This window comes from Gopherus evgoodei, chromosome 2 (assembly GCF_007399415.2).
Source record: "Gopherus evgoodei ecotype Sinaloan lineage chromosome 2, rGopEvg1_v1.p, whole genome shotgun sequence".
Lineage (NCBI taxonomy): Eukaryota > Metazoa > Chordata > Testudines > Testudinidae > Gopherus > Gopherus evgoodei.
In genome coordinates this window covers 126,095,583-126,110,677 of record NC_044323.1, presented here as the reverse complement: position 1 = coordinate 126,110,677, position 15,095 = coordinate 126,095,583, and the positions used below count along the sequence as shown (strand labels likewise).

Genomic DNA, 15,095 nt, shown 5'->3' with positions numbered 1-15,095 from the left:
CTGATTTTAATCATATTGGCCATACATCCCTTTAACTTCTAATGTCGGTTGCCTATATTTTTAAGTGATTTGTATTAATTACTATTTTTCTCTCTTTTTTTCCCATTTGTTAAATAATTTTATTGCTCCTTTAACTTTCTTAAGCTGGATTTTTTTAAACGAAAGTAATATTTTTTCAACTCTATTTATTAGTTGTTTGGTTTGTTTTGCTTTGTCAGGTTTTGATGAACTAACTTGTTACTGTGGTGAATCGGTAATTTATCCTCCTGTTCCTTGTGGTACTCAGCCACCAGAATGTAAAAACTCATGTACCAGACCACATGAATGTGATCATCCAGGTAAGTCATAGGTATGCCCCCATAACTTTTTTAAATTGTCTAGGGTCTAAATTTTTCTGTGTTCTAAGATTTATTGTTTGCTGTTCAAAAGATAAACCAGATTAGGTACATTTAAATCTTTCCTTTCCATGAATATAATGGTACTTTTTTCCCAGGAAAATTGTTGAGGTTTCATACACCATCCAAAGTTTTTGAAGAATTTTTTAGCCATATCTGTAGAAAATGCTATTGATACAATTCATAGTACAGAACAAATTGATCAAATCACTGACAAATTAGAATATAAAAGACTCTGTAATATACCTAAAATGTCTGAGTGAACAAAAGTATTTAAGAATTGTTTCCTGATTTTTGTATTCCTATACCTGCAGTGTACCATACCTGCCATAGTGAAGAGAAGTGCCCACCCTGTACATACCTCACTCAAAAATGGTGTATGGGCAAGCATGAAGTAAGTGTGGCTGCTATTGAGCGAATTACAAATGACATTTTTAATTACAAATGAGAGAGAGCTTTATGTGAGCTGTTCTTGCTAAACTACATGTTACTTTGTAACTTAGAGTAAGCACTTAATATTTGCTTTTCTAAGACTACTCCCCAAGTAGCACAAAATTGATACCCACAGAGACTATGCTGATAGTGTTTGTAAGTACACTGTTTCATGCAGTTTAAAATTATCAGATGCAGTTTTGCTTTCTTTAGACAACATGTATACAGACTTGATGCAGTATTTTCAAGTGTGACATGACATATATACTCAGGTTTGGGCTTAAAATAGATTGCAAAGTGCTTAGTGCAAAACCACAGATAATTTTCTTCTAAAAATCCATGCTATATTAAAATATAAACATGATTAAAAGTATCTGAAAGTACTCAGTTTACAATAACACATTCACTGTTAGTTATAACGTCTTTTTCCTTTTCAGCTGCGGAACAATATTCCCTGTCATCTCACTGACATCTCTTGTGGTCTTCGCTGCAATCAAATGTTAAAATGTGGAATGCACAAATGTAAAAGAATTTGTCACAAAGGGGTGTGTCTCATAGATGAAGAATGCAAACAACCATGTACTCGTCTGAGACTATACTGTAATCATCCCTGTATGGCTCCATGCCATCCATCTTTACCCTGTCCTACAACTTCTTGCAACACGAAGGTGATGGCTCTGGAACACAGAACATAGTGTACAATTTGTCTGTCTGTGAATTAAGAGGTTTCAGTCAATGAACGATTATAAAAAAAGTTAAAATACTGACATAGAAACTTTCAAGATAATGCATACTATCAGTATACAAGTTTTGATATATTAATATGTGATAAAGCATTATGTATTTAATGGTTTTGTTTTTCAAAATTTCATCTAGTAGAATGGCTAGTAGTTTGAGCAAAAGTACCTACCAGATTTCTGTCTGTTAAAATATTTGTCCCAGATCCTCAGATGTGATCCGTTCACTTTTTGCTCCTGCATAAGCTAGCTCTCTGTTGCTTGTGGGGATTTGGCATGGGTAAGGAGATGTGGCAGAGGAGAGTTGAATTTGTCCTCGATTGATACAAAATCATAGTGAACTTACACTAATGACATAACATAGAGCAGCCTGCTGGGGGCAACCACATAGAATAGACTGCACACACACACACACACACCCCTGATCTTTGCTCAGAAGCAGGGAAAATCAAAATATATATATTTCACTATAGTAGGTGTGAACAAAATAACCACCCAAATCTCCAAATGAAAATGGTGGTTCTTCGAGTGCTATTCCTTATGTGTATTCCACTGTGAGTACATGTGTTTGATGAGCCTGAGATTGGAAGATCTTGCCACTAGTGTCCATTGGTCCATAGCTGCACTCTTGTTCTCCTCATGCTCTGAACCTAGGTTAGAATCATAGAATATCAAGGTTGGAAGTGACCTCAGGAGGTCACCTAGTTCAATCCCCTGCTCAAAGCAGGACCAATCCCCAGCTAAATCATCCCAGCCAGGGCTTTGTCAAGCCTGATCTCAAAAACCTTCTAAGGAAGGAGATTCCACCACCTCCCTAGGTAACCCATTCCAGTGCTTCACCATCCTCCTAGTGAAAAAGTTTTTCCTAATATCTAACCCAAACCTCCCCCACTGCAACTTGAGACCATTACTCCTTGTTCTGTCATCTGGTACCACTGAGAACAGTCTGGATCCATCCTCTTTGGAACCCCCTTTCAAGTAGTTGAAAGCAGCTATCAAATCCCCCATCGTTCTTCTCTTCTGCAGACTAAGTAATCCCAGTTCCCTCAGCCTTTCCTCATAAGTCATGTGCTCCAGCCCCCTAATCATTTTTATTGCCCTCCTCTGGACTCTCCAATTTTTCTACATCCTTCTTTTACTGTGGGTTGTAAGAGACAATACAGCCAACCACCGTCTTCTTACAGCTGCGTGGTCTGAGATGGAACACTGTAGTGTCCTCAATGTTCTTCCTTCAACTTTATCTGTAAATAGTTTTAAAATATTTTTTCTTAGTGTATTATATTAGTATAATTAGCTAGGGACTGGGGAGGGTTTTTTCCCTTTTCGAGGCTTTTCCCCAACCCTGTCTCTCCACCATCTTCCCAGCATGAACGCTGAGCTATGTCAGGAGTACTGGGATTCAGAAACTGTCTCTCCTGCCCATGAGCCTTGCCACTCAGTAACAATCATCAGAGATGTCTGTGCTGCCTGGGAGAAGTACATCTCTTTACCAGGTGCAGTATCTGCTTCTCCTTTCCTAGCTGGACCTGCCAGGTGCAGGACTTTAGGCTTAGAATACATTTTATGGAGCAGGCAATGAAACCTCAGTCTGATGCAGGCCAGGCAGCCCTCCCATATATTGGTCAAAGGACTGAGACGCATGTCCCCAGTTACCATCATTTTTAATACCTGGGTGAATAGGAATACAGTTAAGGACTCCTCCACTCAAGAGAAGCAATCTCTGTGCTCGAGAGAAAACTCTTCTAAGTCCCCTCCCCAACTGTCATTTGAATCATCACACTCTGGTTCCAAATCCCCAAAGACCCATGGTACTTATTCTGAGGCTCAGAAGACTAACACTTCTCCAGCCACTACCACTTTGCCATCAGTGCTGAGCAAAGATAAATGCCATGAGTCTTGACCTCCACTACCAAATAAGTCTAAGAGCCACATGCACTGATGGTACTGTCATGTTTGCATTTGGAATCTAAGACTTCCAAAAGACTTCCTACATGAGCTCAAGTATGAGAAGACAAATACCATCATCTTCCATCTGGAGAGAAGATACCAAGGATATCACTATCTAGTCCAGTCCACATTCTCCCATCATTTCAGCACTGGTTCTCAACAGGGAGATGTTGACAACCCATGGTGGACCCATATCACTGTCCATAGTGGGGACCATGGAACCCATATACCCATTATTCAGAGTGAGTGCAGTCACACAGAGAATCACATCACCCCCTCTTTCACAAGATACCATCCCGAGCTCCTTCTGGAACTCATGGAAGGAGGGGGAGAAGAACTGGATCTTGTGGTACCACCCATCCCATCGGGTATATCATCTTTTCCCCCTAACAAAGTGTTGCTGTGTCATTGTCGTCTCCATCAGATGACCACAGACGGTTCCAGGAGTCTATTAAGGGTGGTTGAGATGATTCCCTCAGGAAGAGGTCCAGGAGTTATCCCACAAACTGCTGGATATTCTCCAAAGTGTTGGATGGAGCAAGGTGGTGCACCCAGTGAACAAGTCTATCCTAGAGACAGCCAGGGTGGTGAGGCATACTCCAACTATACGTGCACCTACATGTAAGAGGTCAGAGAAAAGATATTTGTCCCATCTTAGGGAGCAGAGGTTTTTTTTTTTTTTTTTCCCTACTCCATCATGCCTCGAACTACTTGTGGTGCAAGCTGCCACACAAAGGAGTAGACAACAGTAAAGCAGATCTGCCCTTCAGAAAAGGAGGTGAAATGTCTGGACCTTCTGTGAAGGAGGGAATTTATATCAACAAGCTTGCAGTTCCACAAAGCCAGTATCCAAGTGCTTCTGGAAAAGTGTCATTTTGCCGACTATTCCAAGTTTTAGTAGTTTAGAGACAAGTGCTCTGCCTTCCTTGGGGAGGGAATTCCAGGCACTTTATTGAATAAGGTAGATTGATGGCTCTATCATCCCTCCTGGCAGCGGTAGACAGACATGGCTGATACAGCTTCTATATCAATGGCTACCAACATTGTGGTGTGAGGAAAAAACTGGTTTCATGCCTTAGGATTCCCCAGAGAAGTCCTGGTCACTGTGGAGTACTTACAGTTGAAGGAGACAGCGTATTCAGCCAAAAGACTGATGAGTCATTACCCTCATTAAAAGACTTGAAGGTGACCCTCTGCTCCCTGGGTTTATATAGACCAGTTCTTAGAAGAAAATATAGCAAATAATCCTACAAACCTAGACCATCATCTCAGCCCTTCTACACTGGAAAGGGTACAAACTGCCACAAAAGAGGCAGTGTGTGCGAAGACCCAAGCAGATGCTGCTCCTTCCATACTCTTTCCATCCTCAACTATCAGCAAGAAATACTTTTGACAGGACCTCCAAGAGCAGCCAACTCACCCAGAGGCCATGTTCTCCCACCCCTGAAATTCGATTTGGTGGCTAGCTGGTCCAGTTTTTCCATATATACCAATCATAGCAGATGGAAGGGTCTTCTATGTCATCTGCTTTGATTGCACAATGGTTCCTTTCCCCTCCACCTCCAAAATCCCCTTCCTCGCCCTTTTCATTGACCACTCTTATGAAGGAGCACTCTTACAGGAAGTACACTCTTTACTTCATCAAGGGTCCATAGAGCAGGTGCCAGCTCAGCACCAGGGAAACAGTTTTTATTCCAAATATTTAATGATCCCCAAGAAAACAGGAGGATGGAGACCCACATTAAACCTCCATCACCTGTTTCTTTGTCTGAAAATTAAGATTCAGAATAGTCACTCTGGCATCAATAATCCTGTCTGAACAGAAAGAAATGATTCACAACTCTTGACATCAAGGTGCCTATTTCCACATAGATATCTTTCTGTCCCACAGGAAGTTCCTGAGTGGTAGGTACAAACCACTCTCAATACAAGATGCTTCCCTTTGAATTAGCAGCAACACCCTGAGTATTCATAAAAGTGCTTCCAGAAGTAGCAGCACACTTCCGTCTATATCCATGTTCAGTAGTAGCAGAACTCAATAGCCCATATCCGTATCTTTCTTATGGGAAAGTCTTGTCGGAAGGCACCCTCATCAACTTCATCCTTACTCACTATCTGAACATCTCTAAGAATCTGCATAAATGTAGAAAAGTCCACGTTAACTCCGACACAGACCATAGATTTCATCAGAGGAACTCTAGACTCACGCAGAGTCAGAATTTATCTCCCCATGGACAGGTTAATGAACATTCTGATTAATCAGCTCAGAAAGAATCCATTGACATCGGTTCAGATGTTCCTCATCCTCCTGGTTCACTTGGCATCTTGCACTTAGGACCCCATTTGTAAGATTGCAACTCTGCCGCCTGCAAGCCTGGCTTCAGATAGTTTACGTGTCAAGTAAGCACTGCCTGGACAAGTTTTGTTATGATCCCTCACAGTGTACATGACCTCTGTAGCTTGGTGGCAGGACAAAGAACAGCTGTGTTCCCTCACTCTCTGCTCCTCTGAAGACACTGGTGGCAGATGCCTATTTCAAAGGCTGGGGTACTCATCTGAACAAACACACAGTACAAGGAACATTGACCCATCCTGAGTCGAGGATGCATATAAATCTGTTTAATCTTTAATGTGTCACCGGACTCCTTGTTTTTGTGGATACAGACTAAGGCTACATCTACACTACCCACCGGATTGGTGGCCAGTGAGCAATCCAGCGGGGATCGATTTATCGTGTCTAGTCTAAACACGATAAATGGACCCCCAAGCCCTCTCCCATTCCGCAAGAGATGCAGGCAAAGTCGATGGGGGAGCTGCAGCAGTTCACCACGGTAAGTTGATCTAAGTACGTCGACTTCAGCTATGTAGCTGAAGTTGCATAACTTAGATCAATCTTCCCCACCTCCCTCCCCAGTGTAGATCAGGGCTAGCACAGCTTCTCCTCTGATATAAATCTTCTGGAACTAAAAGCAGTTCAGGAGGCCTGCATATGGTTCTTACCATTTATCCACTCCCAACATGTTCAGGTAATGTTGGGCAACATAACTGTATTCTGTATGAACAAGCAGAGGGTGGGGGAAGCAAGATCTGCACCCCTTTTATATAGAGATGGTCCACCAATAATTGGTGTATTCATCATCAAATTATGCTATCAGCAGTATACTTCTTTGTATTACACAGTACTCTAGTAGAAAGCCTTAGCTGTCACTTTTCGACAGAATGCAATTGGGAGATTCATGACTCAGTGGTAGGAGACATATTCCAACAATGGGGATCCCTGTTTCTAGACCTATTTGTGTTGCAGGACAACAAACAAAGTGCTGTGCAAGGGGGCAGAGGAACAGAATTCCAGAGATCATGCCCTTCTAATCCCATGGTCAGGCAGTCTGCTGTACGCATTTCCCTCCATCCCACTTCTACTTCAAATTCTCAGGAAGATCTGGGAGGATGTGGCAGTCATCCCCATCACTACCAGGTGGCCAAGCCAATTTTGGTTTCCCATTCTTCGGCTGTCATCCCATCCGCCAGTCAGAATTCAACACTTCCAAGATATCCTGATACAGGGCAAGAGCAGACTCCGACATCCAAATCCAGGACTGGCTTCACCTCACAGCGCAGTATTTGGATAGGCATCAAACCTAGAGGAGAAATGTTTGGCAGCTGTTAGTCATTCTTAACAACTGCTGGAAAGAGTCCACCAGCAAGTGTTTCTTCGCTGAGTGGAAAAGATTCTATGGTTGGATCCTACACCACCGTATGTCTGAGGGGAAGTTAATATTCCTACTATTTTGGACTGTCTACCAACCTTGAAATCCTCCAGCTTTCCATTAGCTTTCTGTGGATTTATTTGGCAGTGATCAGTGCCTGCCATCCTCTGATCAACAACTGTTCGATCTTCATGCATCCAGTTACTGGTTGCTTTTTTAAAGATTTACTCAAACTTTTCTGGTGGCCATCACTTCAGCTAGAAAGGTAAGCGAATTGGGGGCCCTAATAGCCAATCCACCTTAGACCATATTCCATAAAGATCAGGTTTCCATAAATTTGTCCCCAGAGTAGTCTCCAATTTTTACATGCATCAGTCCATACACTTACCCTAAGCCTCATACCACCAATGCGGAACAGAGACTCCATTCCCTGGATGTGTCTCAGGCATTGGTATTCTATCTTCAAACAACAAAATCCTTTTGGATGTCACCCAGACTCTTTGTTAGCATTGCAGAACACATGAGAAGGCAAGCAATCTCATTGTAAAGATGAAGTGGCTATTGAGGTTTACCTTCTCTGTTACCAGTTGTTGAAAACTCCTCCACTGCACAGAGTGAGGACCCTCTCCACCAGAGCAAATGCTGCTTCAGTAGCTTCACTGTTGACTTATGTAAAGCAGCCACGTGGAATTCTGTTCATACCATCAAAGGAGTCTGCTCCCTGGTGCACACCTCTTCAGCGGATGCATCCTCTGGGACCATGGTCCTTCAGTCCTCAGTACGATCTCACACACTCCTTGAATACTATTTGTCAGTCACCCCCAGGGAAATACACATAGCGACCAGCATTCAAAGAAGGAGGAATGGTTACCTATCGTCTATAACCAGAGTTCTTTGTGATATGTGTTCCCTCTCTGTGTTCCATTACCTATCCTCCTTCCCCTCTTCTTCAAGGCTATATGTAGTAGAGAAGGAAGTGGAGAGGCAGTTGGTCTGTACCACCTCTTCTGCCCTCGGGTCAGAGCATGAGGCAAGCAAGAGCGCAGGCACAGGCCAACATATGCCACTAGCAAGAATTTTCAGTCTTGGTCACATGGAGCACATGTGTACCCACAGTGAAATACACATAGGGACCAAACATCTTGAAGAAAAACTCAAGTTACAGAAGGTAAGTAATCTTTCTTTTCTTTCTTTAGCTCATGTCTACCCTAGAAACTATATACAAAAATCAATTGAATTTTTAGTAAAAAAAAAAAAAGATTTTTCAAGATCAGTGTTTTTTTTAGTCAGTATAATGTTTTGGAAGACTAGGTTTCTGATATATTTGTTACAAATAAAGAGGAAAAAATGATTTACTGCTTTCATGGCATAACAGGTTGATCTTCAGTGTGAATGTGGAAGAAGAAAGGAGAGTATGATTTGTTCAGAAGCATCTAGTACATATCAGAGGTTTGTACTGGTTATTTTATTCCTTGTCCTTTTCTCGACTTTCTTTCTTCTACAGTTTCTCAAAGTTAGGGTTTCTGCATTTGACTTTTATATGGTAACCTACTGGGTTCACCTGCCCTGTTATATACACTTTTCCCAAATTAAATGAGCTACCCTATAGTTCTTTTTTCCTCTCCCTATTCTTCTGAACTTATTTTCTCACCAATATGCACTGAAAGATATTCCTTCTCTCATTGCTGATTGGAGGTAGAGCACAACTTTGGTTGCATATCAGGGCTAGGATCTCCCGTCCCTGGAACGCTGCAGAGTTCTAGCCATCCAGAGCTATTTAGATGCAGACTATAACAGTGGCTCTAAACTACTTCTAAATTTCTTCATTCTGTTTATTTACATTTGGATTATATTGGAAACACCAGGAGGAGATTGGGGACTTTTTTAAATCCTAAAATACAGTTACTGCTTGGCAGCACTTTTGTCTCTTCCTTTCAAGACCATGACAAAGGCCTGAAAAGTAAAGGGGGTGCAAATGCTGTCTGTGTGGCTTCTTCCCTCACTGCCAGGTCTCAGAGTACAAAATACCTGAAATGCATGGGCAAGAGATCCCTAAAGTGTGTGGAAAAGCTAGATGCCTGTGCAGTCTTTAGAAAGAGGAGCATGTAGTTCCCAATCATCATGTAGGTCAATTATCAAGCTGTTGGAACAGGCTGCAGGGCCCTTCCCTGTACTTCATAATACAGTAGGTGTCACACAGACCACTAGAATGGTGCAAGTGTGTGCCAAACATTGTTTAGTCCCATTTAACTTCAGTGAAACTACTTATATGTTAACGATTATGTGTTGAATCAGGGCCCCAGTTTTTTATAATGGATCACTGTCCAGAATGGTGTCACATATGCCAGGGTCATCTGTGCTAGTGATCGCAGTTGCTTCCTTGAAGGATCATCTCCTGCACATTTTTAGTGGTGGCATTGGAATGGTAGTTGGAGAGAATATAATATACAAGGAATAGATTACACATTCCCTTTTCACACTGCAAAAACTGTCAACAACTGTTACCTTTGTCACCAATGCTTTATCAGACAAAATAACCCATACCAAAGCCAGAACTGTGACATCATAGCATGCATCACTTTAACATTAACTGATTATTAGGAGCAACGAGGAGAGGCTGAGAGAACTGGGGTTATTTAGTCTGCAGAACAGAGGAGTGAGGGGGGGATTTGATAGCCTTCAACTACCTGAAGGGGGGTTCCATGGAGGATGGAGCTAGGCTGTACTTCGAGTGATTGTTTATGTCTATTCCAAGCAGATGTGTGCGCGCCGCGTACACTAGCTGGAAGATTTTCCCTTAGCAGTGTCCATAGGGGCGGCCTTGGCGCCCCCTGGAGGGGTGTCTCCATGGCGCCCTATGTAGGGGCCCGCCAACCCTACACCCCCTCAGTTCCTTCTTACCGCCGGTGACAGCTAGCTGGAACTTTTGCTCGCTCTTACAGCAAGCATAGCAGTGTCCCGTTTAAGTGTATATAGTTGTTTCCTCTCTCATACTTTAGAGTTAGTGTTAGATAGTTTGGGGTTTTTTCCTCCAACTTACTCGTCGCCCTGCTAGGGCATGCCCAGGTCCCCAGGGTTTAAACTCCACAAGTACTGCAGGAAGTTTATGCCGAAGCGTGACCTGCACTCTTCCTGCTTAAGGTGCCTTGGAAAGAGCCACCAAAGAGATCAGTGCAGTATCTGCAGGGGATTCTGTCCCAGGACTCTTAAGGACAGAGAGCAGAGACTCAAAGTGCTCCTGATGGAGGCAGCCTTATGGCCACACTCAGACCCCGAGCTGCCCTGACCCGGTGCACAGCACTTCTTCCTTGGTGTGCAGCACCCCCGGCACCGCTAATAAGTCAGGAGGCCCAGTCTATGACTTCTAAGTCCTGGCACCGGGGAGAATTGGGACATAGAAAATCTGCCTCCTTGCAGCACTGATCACCATTTCCGGTTCCCACAAAGAAAAAGAGGCCGGTGAGGGACCAATCACCCCACCAGGATCTTAAAAGGCTGGCAGCATCCATGAGTGTGATGGGACAAGCTGTGCCACAACCGCATCTTTCGACGGTTCTGTCAACTCCCGCCCCACTGGGGGTGCGGTCAAGTCCGGACCAGTCGAGATCCCCGGACCTCAACGAGGATGTATGTCTTCCATCGACTCTGGAGGCGTTCAAGGCAGCCTCTGACTTATTAAGCCCCCTGGTGCCGGCCTCCCCGCACCAGTGGAAGGAGCTGCAGAAAATGGCCCTACCCCCCGGCCCAATCAAGGGGCAAGCCAGCCATGATGTTGCCCCGGTCCCCACCCTGCGACACCGGTGCAGAGAGAGCATCCCACGGCACCGCCCTCCCGCAGCAGTGGGTACTGCTCCCCCTCGATCCTCTTATTCAGAGACCTCGGACTCAGAGGCGGAATCCTACCAATCCAGTAGATCGAGGAGCAGGAAGTCGGCTTCGCAGGCGAGCCAACAACCTTACCCGGTACAATGGCAGAAGCAGTGGCAACAACCGCAGCAGTGGCAACAGCCCTCCCAGTGGCCATTCTAGACTCCCTGGACTTACCATCAGACAATGGGGCAGGTGCACGGCCGCGTTGGTCTCGAAGTTGGTGGCCCCGGCTCAACCACCAGCACCGCCGTCAGACAAGAGTGTGCCACTTCAAAGCCCGGTACCCCCCTAGCCAGAAACCGGCACCGACTGGAACCATGGTCCCGACACCGCAGGCCCTGCACAGTGCGCCTCATCGTTTGGTGTTGACCCTAGTACCGGCCACAGTGCTGCATCTCGCATCCACACCGGCCACGCAACCGAAGCACCATGTGCCACAGGCCCCTGCAGAGACTGAGGGTACAGACGAAGGCCCTTTGCAGGTGATCTCCTCCTCTTCCTCTCCGGATGAGGCGGTTGCGGGAATTTCAGCGGCGCCGGCCTTAGAGGACAACCGGGTGCTTCAGCAGCTCCTTAAGCGTGCAGCTCAGAGCCTGGCGATTCAAGCGGAGGAGATCAAGATGAAGTGGATCTGGTAGTGGACATCCTGGTCCCCTCGGGCCCATCTAGGGTTGCCCTACCGTTGATAAAAATGATAGCTGATATGTCCTACACCTTGTGCAGACGCCAGCTTCATTGGCCCCCCTGGCCAAAAAGGCAGAGAGGCATTACTGTGTGCCCTCCAAGGGCCATGGCACCTGTATGCCCGTCCTCCCCCGGACTCTCTGGTGGTGGATGTAGCCAACCAAAGGGAGTGTCAGGGGTTCCAAGGGTCTACACCGAAAAACAGGAAGGCCAAAAAGTTGGACTTATTTGGCAGAAAGGTGTACTCAGGGGGTCTGCAATCACTATAGCCAACCAACAGGCTATAGTGAGCCAGTATGGACACAACACATGCTCAGCATTGTCCAAGTTCACTGAACTCCTTTCCCAGGAATCGCAAACAGAGTTTTCGGCTATAGTGGAGGAGAGGAAGTTAATTTCCCGGGCATCCCTCCAAGCAGCCCTGGATGCGGTGGACGCAGCCTCCCGCACACTGGCAACTGGGCTGGTTATGTGACGGGGAGCCTGGCTTCAGGTCTCAGGCCTTCCACATGAGGTCCAGCAGACCATCCAGGACCTCCCTTTCGAGGGACCCATGCTCTTCTCCAAAAAGATGGACAAGAGGCTCCATAGCCTAAAGGACTCAAGGGCTAACCTACACTCACTGGGCTTACACACTCCAGCCACCCAACGCAGGTAATCCAGGCTGCAGCCGGCCCCGCAACCTTACCAGCCCCAAAACTGCATAGACTGCTCGCGGAGGAAGAGCAAAAACAGCAGAAGGAGGCAACAGCAGCCCTCCGGCCAGCAGCAGCCCCCGTCAGGGCCTAGACCCCAAATTTGATGGTGCGGTCGGGGACGACCTACCAGTCAGGACTCTGGATCCTACCAACCCTACCTTTTCGTCATGTCTGTCCCGCTTCTATCGCGCCTGGTCCCGAATCACATCGGACAGTTGAGTGCTCCACACGGTAGAGAGGGAATATTCTATCCAGTTCTCCCTCCCTCCCACTCCATCAGCCCCCCTCCCCATCCCTCTTCAAGGACCCCTCTCATGAGCAACTTCTAATTCAGGAAGTTCAGTTCCTCCTCGTAGTAGGGGCAGTGGAGGAAGTTCCGCAGGAAGTCAGGGGCAGAGGTTTCTACTCCCGATATTTCCTAATACCCAAGGTGAAAGGGGGCCTCAGACCCATTCTGGACTTGTGGCATCTGAATAAGTTTTTGTAAAGAAGCTCGAGTTCCGTATGGTCTCCCTGTCCTCCATCTTTCCCTCCATGGATGCAGGGGACTGGTATGCCGCCCTCAACTTGAAGGACTCATATTTTCATATCGCAATAGTTCCCCAGCATAGGCATTACCTCAGATTCGTCGTGGGCAACGCCTAACTCCATTTCACACCTGCCTTTCAGCCTGTCAATGGCTCCGAGGGTCTTCACAAAACGCATGGCAGTCGTGGCAGCTTACCTGCGCAAGCACGGGATTCAGGTGTTCCCATATCTGGATGATTGGCTCAACAAGGGTCACGCCAAGGCACAAGTGGAGGCTCAGGTGGTCTTCCTCGAGCTTAGCCTCCTGCTGAACGAGGCCAAGTCCACCCTGTCTCCCATCCAGAGAATAGAATTTATAGGGGCAATTCTGGACTTGATGCAAGCAAGAGCGTATCTACCAGAGGCCAGGTTCTGGGCCATGTGCGACATCATTCTTGGTCTCCAACGTTGCCCAATCACCACAGCATGAAACTGCCTCAAGTTGATGGGTCATATGACTGTGTGCACCTATGTGGTGAACCACGCCAGGCTCAGGCTGTGCCCTCTCCAGTCCTGGTTAGTGACTGTGTACCGCCCAGCCAGGAACGTGCTGGACTCGGTGGTGACACTTCCCAGAACGGTGCTTGATTCCCTCCAGTGGTGGCTCGACCCGCGGGAGCTCTGCATGGAAGTACCCTTTATCAGCCCCCAGCCATCCCTATCCTTGCTAAGAGATGCATTGGATTTGGGGTGGGAGGCGCATCTGGGAAACCTCAGGACTCAAGGCCTTTGGTCCCCAATGGACCTCTCCCAGCACATCAACGTCAGGGAGTTATGGGCGATGCATCTAGCCTGTCTGACCTTCCAATCTCACCTGGTGGGCAGGAGTGTTGCAGTCCTCATGGACAATACCTTGGCAATGTTCTATATCAACAGACGGGGGTGCACGCTCCTTTCCCCTGTGCCGGGAAGCCCTCGCGTTATGTGATTTCTGCATACAGAACACAGTTCACCTGACGGCATCCTACCTCCCAGGGGTGCAAAACGGACTGGTGGACACCCTCAGCCGCTCGTTCCATGGTCACGAGTGGTCCCTTCGCCGAGATGTAGCACGCTCAATCTTCCATCTCTGGGGCTATCCCTAGATAGACCTGTTTGCCTCGATGGACAACAGAAAGTATCGATGCTTCTGCTCCCTCATGGGGCATAGTCCAGGGTCTCTGATTGACACCTTCCTCATCTTGTGGGTAAGCGGCCTGCTCTACACCTTCCTTTCGATTCCCATAGTTCACATGGTACTCCTCAAGATCCGCAGGGATCACGCTCGTGTCATCCTGATAGCGCCAACGTGACCGCATCAACACTGATGCACGTCACTGCTGCAGATGTCACACAGGTGCCTCTCTCATTGTCCCTGCTCCCAGACTTGATCACACAGGATTGGGGCCATCACCACCCAAACCTGGAGTCACTCCACCTCACAGGCTGGATGCTCCATGGCTAAAACCCGTGGGGATGCAATGCTCTCAGCCGGTCAGGAAAGTCCTCCTTGGCAGAAGAAAACCCTCCACTAAGACCAAGTGGAAACTCTTCTCCATCTGGGCTGAACAGCAGGGTCAGGCTCCATTGCTCACCTCGATCCCTCTCATACTGGATTACCTGTTGCATTTGAGACAGCTAGGACTTTCCATCTCTTCGGTACAGGTCCACTTTGCGGCCATCTCAGCGTTCCACCCAGGAAGGTGGTTCAGTTTTCGCGAACCCATCGGTTTGTTGCTTCTTCAAGGACCCGGACAGACTGTTCTCGCATACTTGACAACCAGCTCCGGCTTGGGACCTCAATTTGGTCCTTTCCACCCTCACATGGCCTCCCTTCGAGCCCCTGGCTCCGTGCTCTCTGTTATATCTCTCATATAAGGTCACATTCCTAGTGGCTGTTATCTCGGCCAGGAGGGTGTCAGAACTGAGAGCAGTGACATCCGAGCCTCCATACACTGTCTTCCACAAGAACAAAGTCCAACTTAGGCCACAGCCGGCGTTCCTTCCGAAGGTGGTCTCCCAATTCCACAGGGATCAAGACATTTTTCTCCCTGTATTCTATCCTAAGCCACACTCCTC

At 46.7% G+C, this 15,095-nt stretch overlaps 1 protein-coding gene across 1 annotated transcript in view; it reads left to right on the top strand.

The window, feature by feature from the left end:
• Positions 1 to 15,095, top strand: part of NFX1 (nuclear transcription factor, X-box binding 1) — a 185,617-nt gene that overhangs the window by 117,032 nt on the left and 53,490 nt on the right. Inside the window, exons 14-17 of the mRNA XM_030551651.1 lie at positions 219 to 338; positions 710 to 789; positions 1,265 to 1,495; positions 8,594 to 8,667. Of these exons, the coding sequence (XP_030407511.1) occupies positions 219 to 338; positions 710 to 789; positions 1,265 to 1,495; positions 8,594 to 8,667 (505 nt within the window). The remainder of the gene's footprint in view (positions 1 to 218; positions 339 to 709; positions 790 to 1,264; positions 1,496 to 8,593; positions 8,668 to 15,095) is intronic.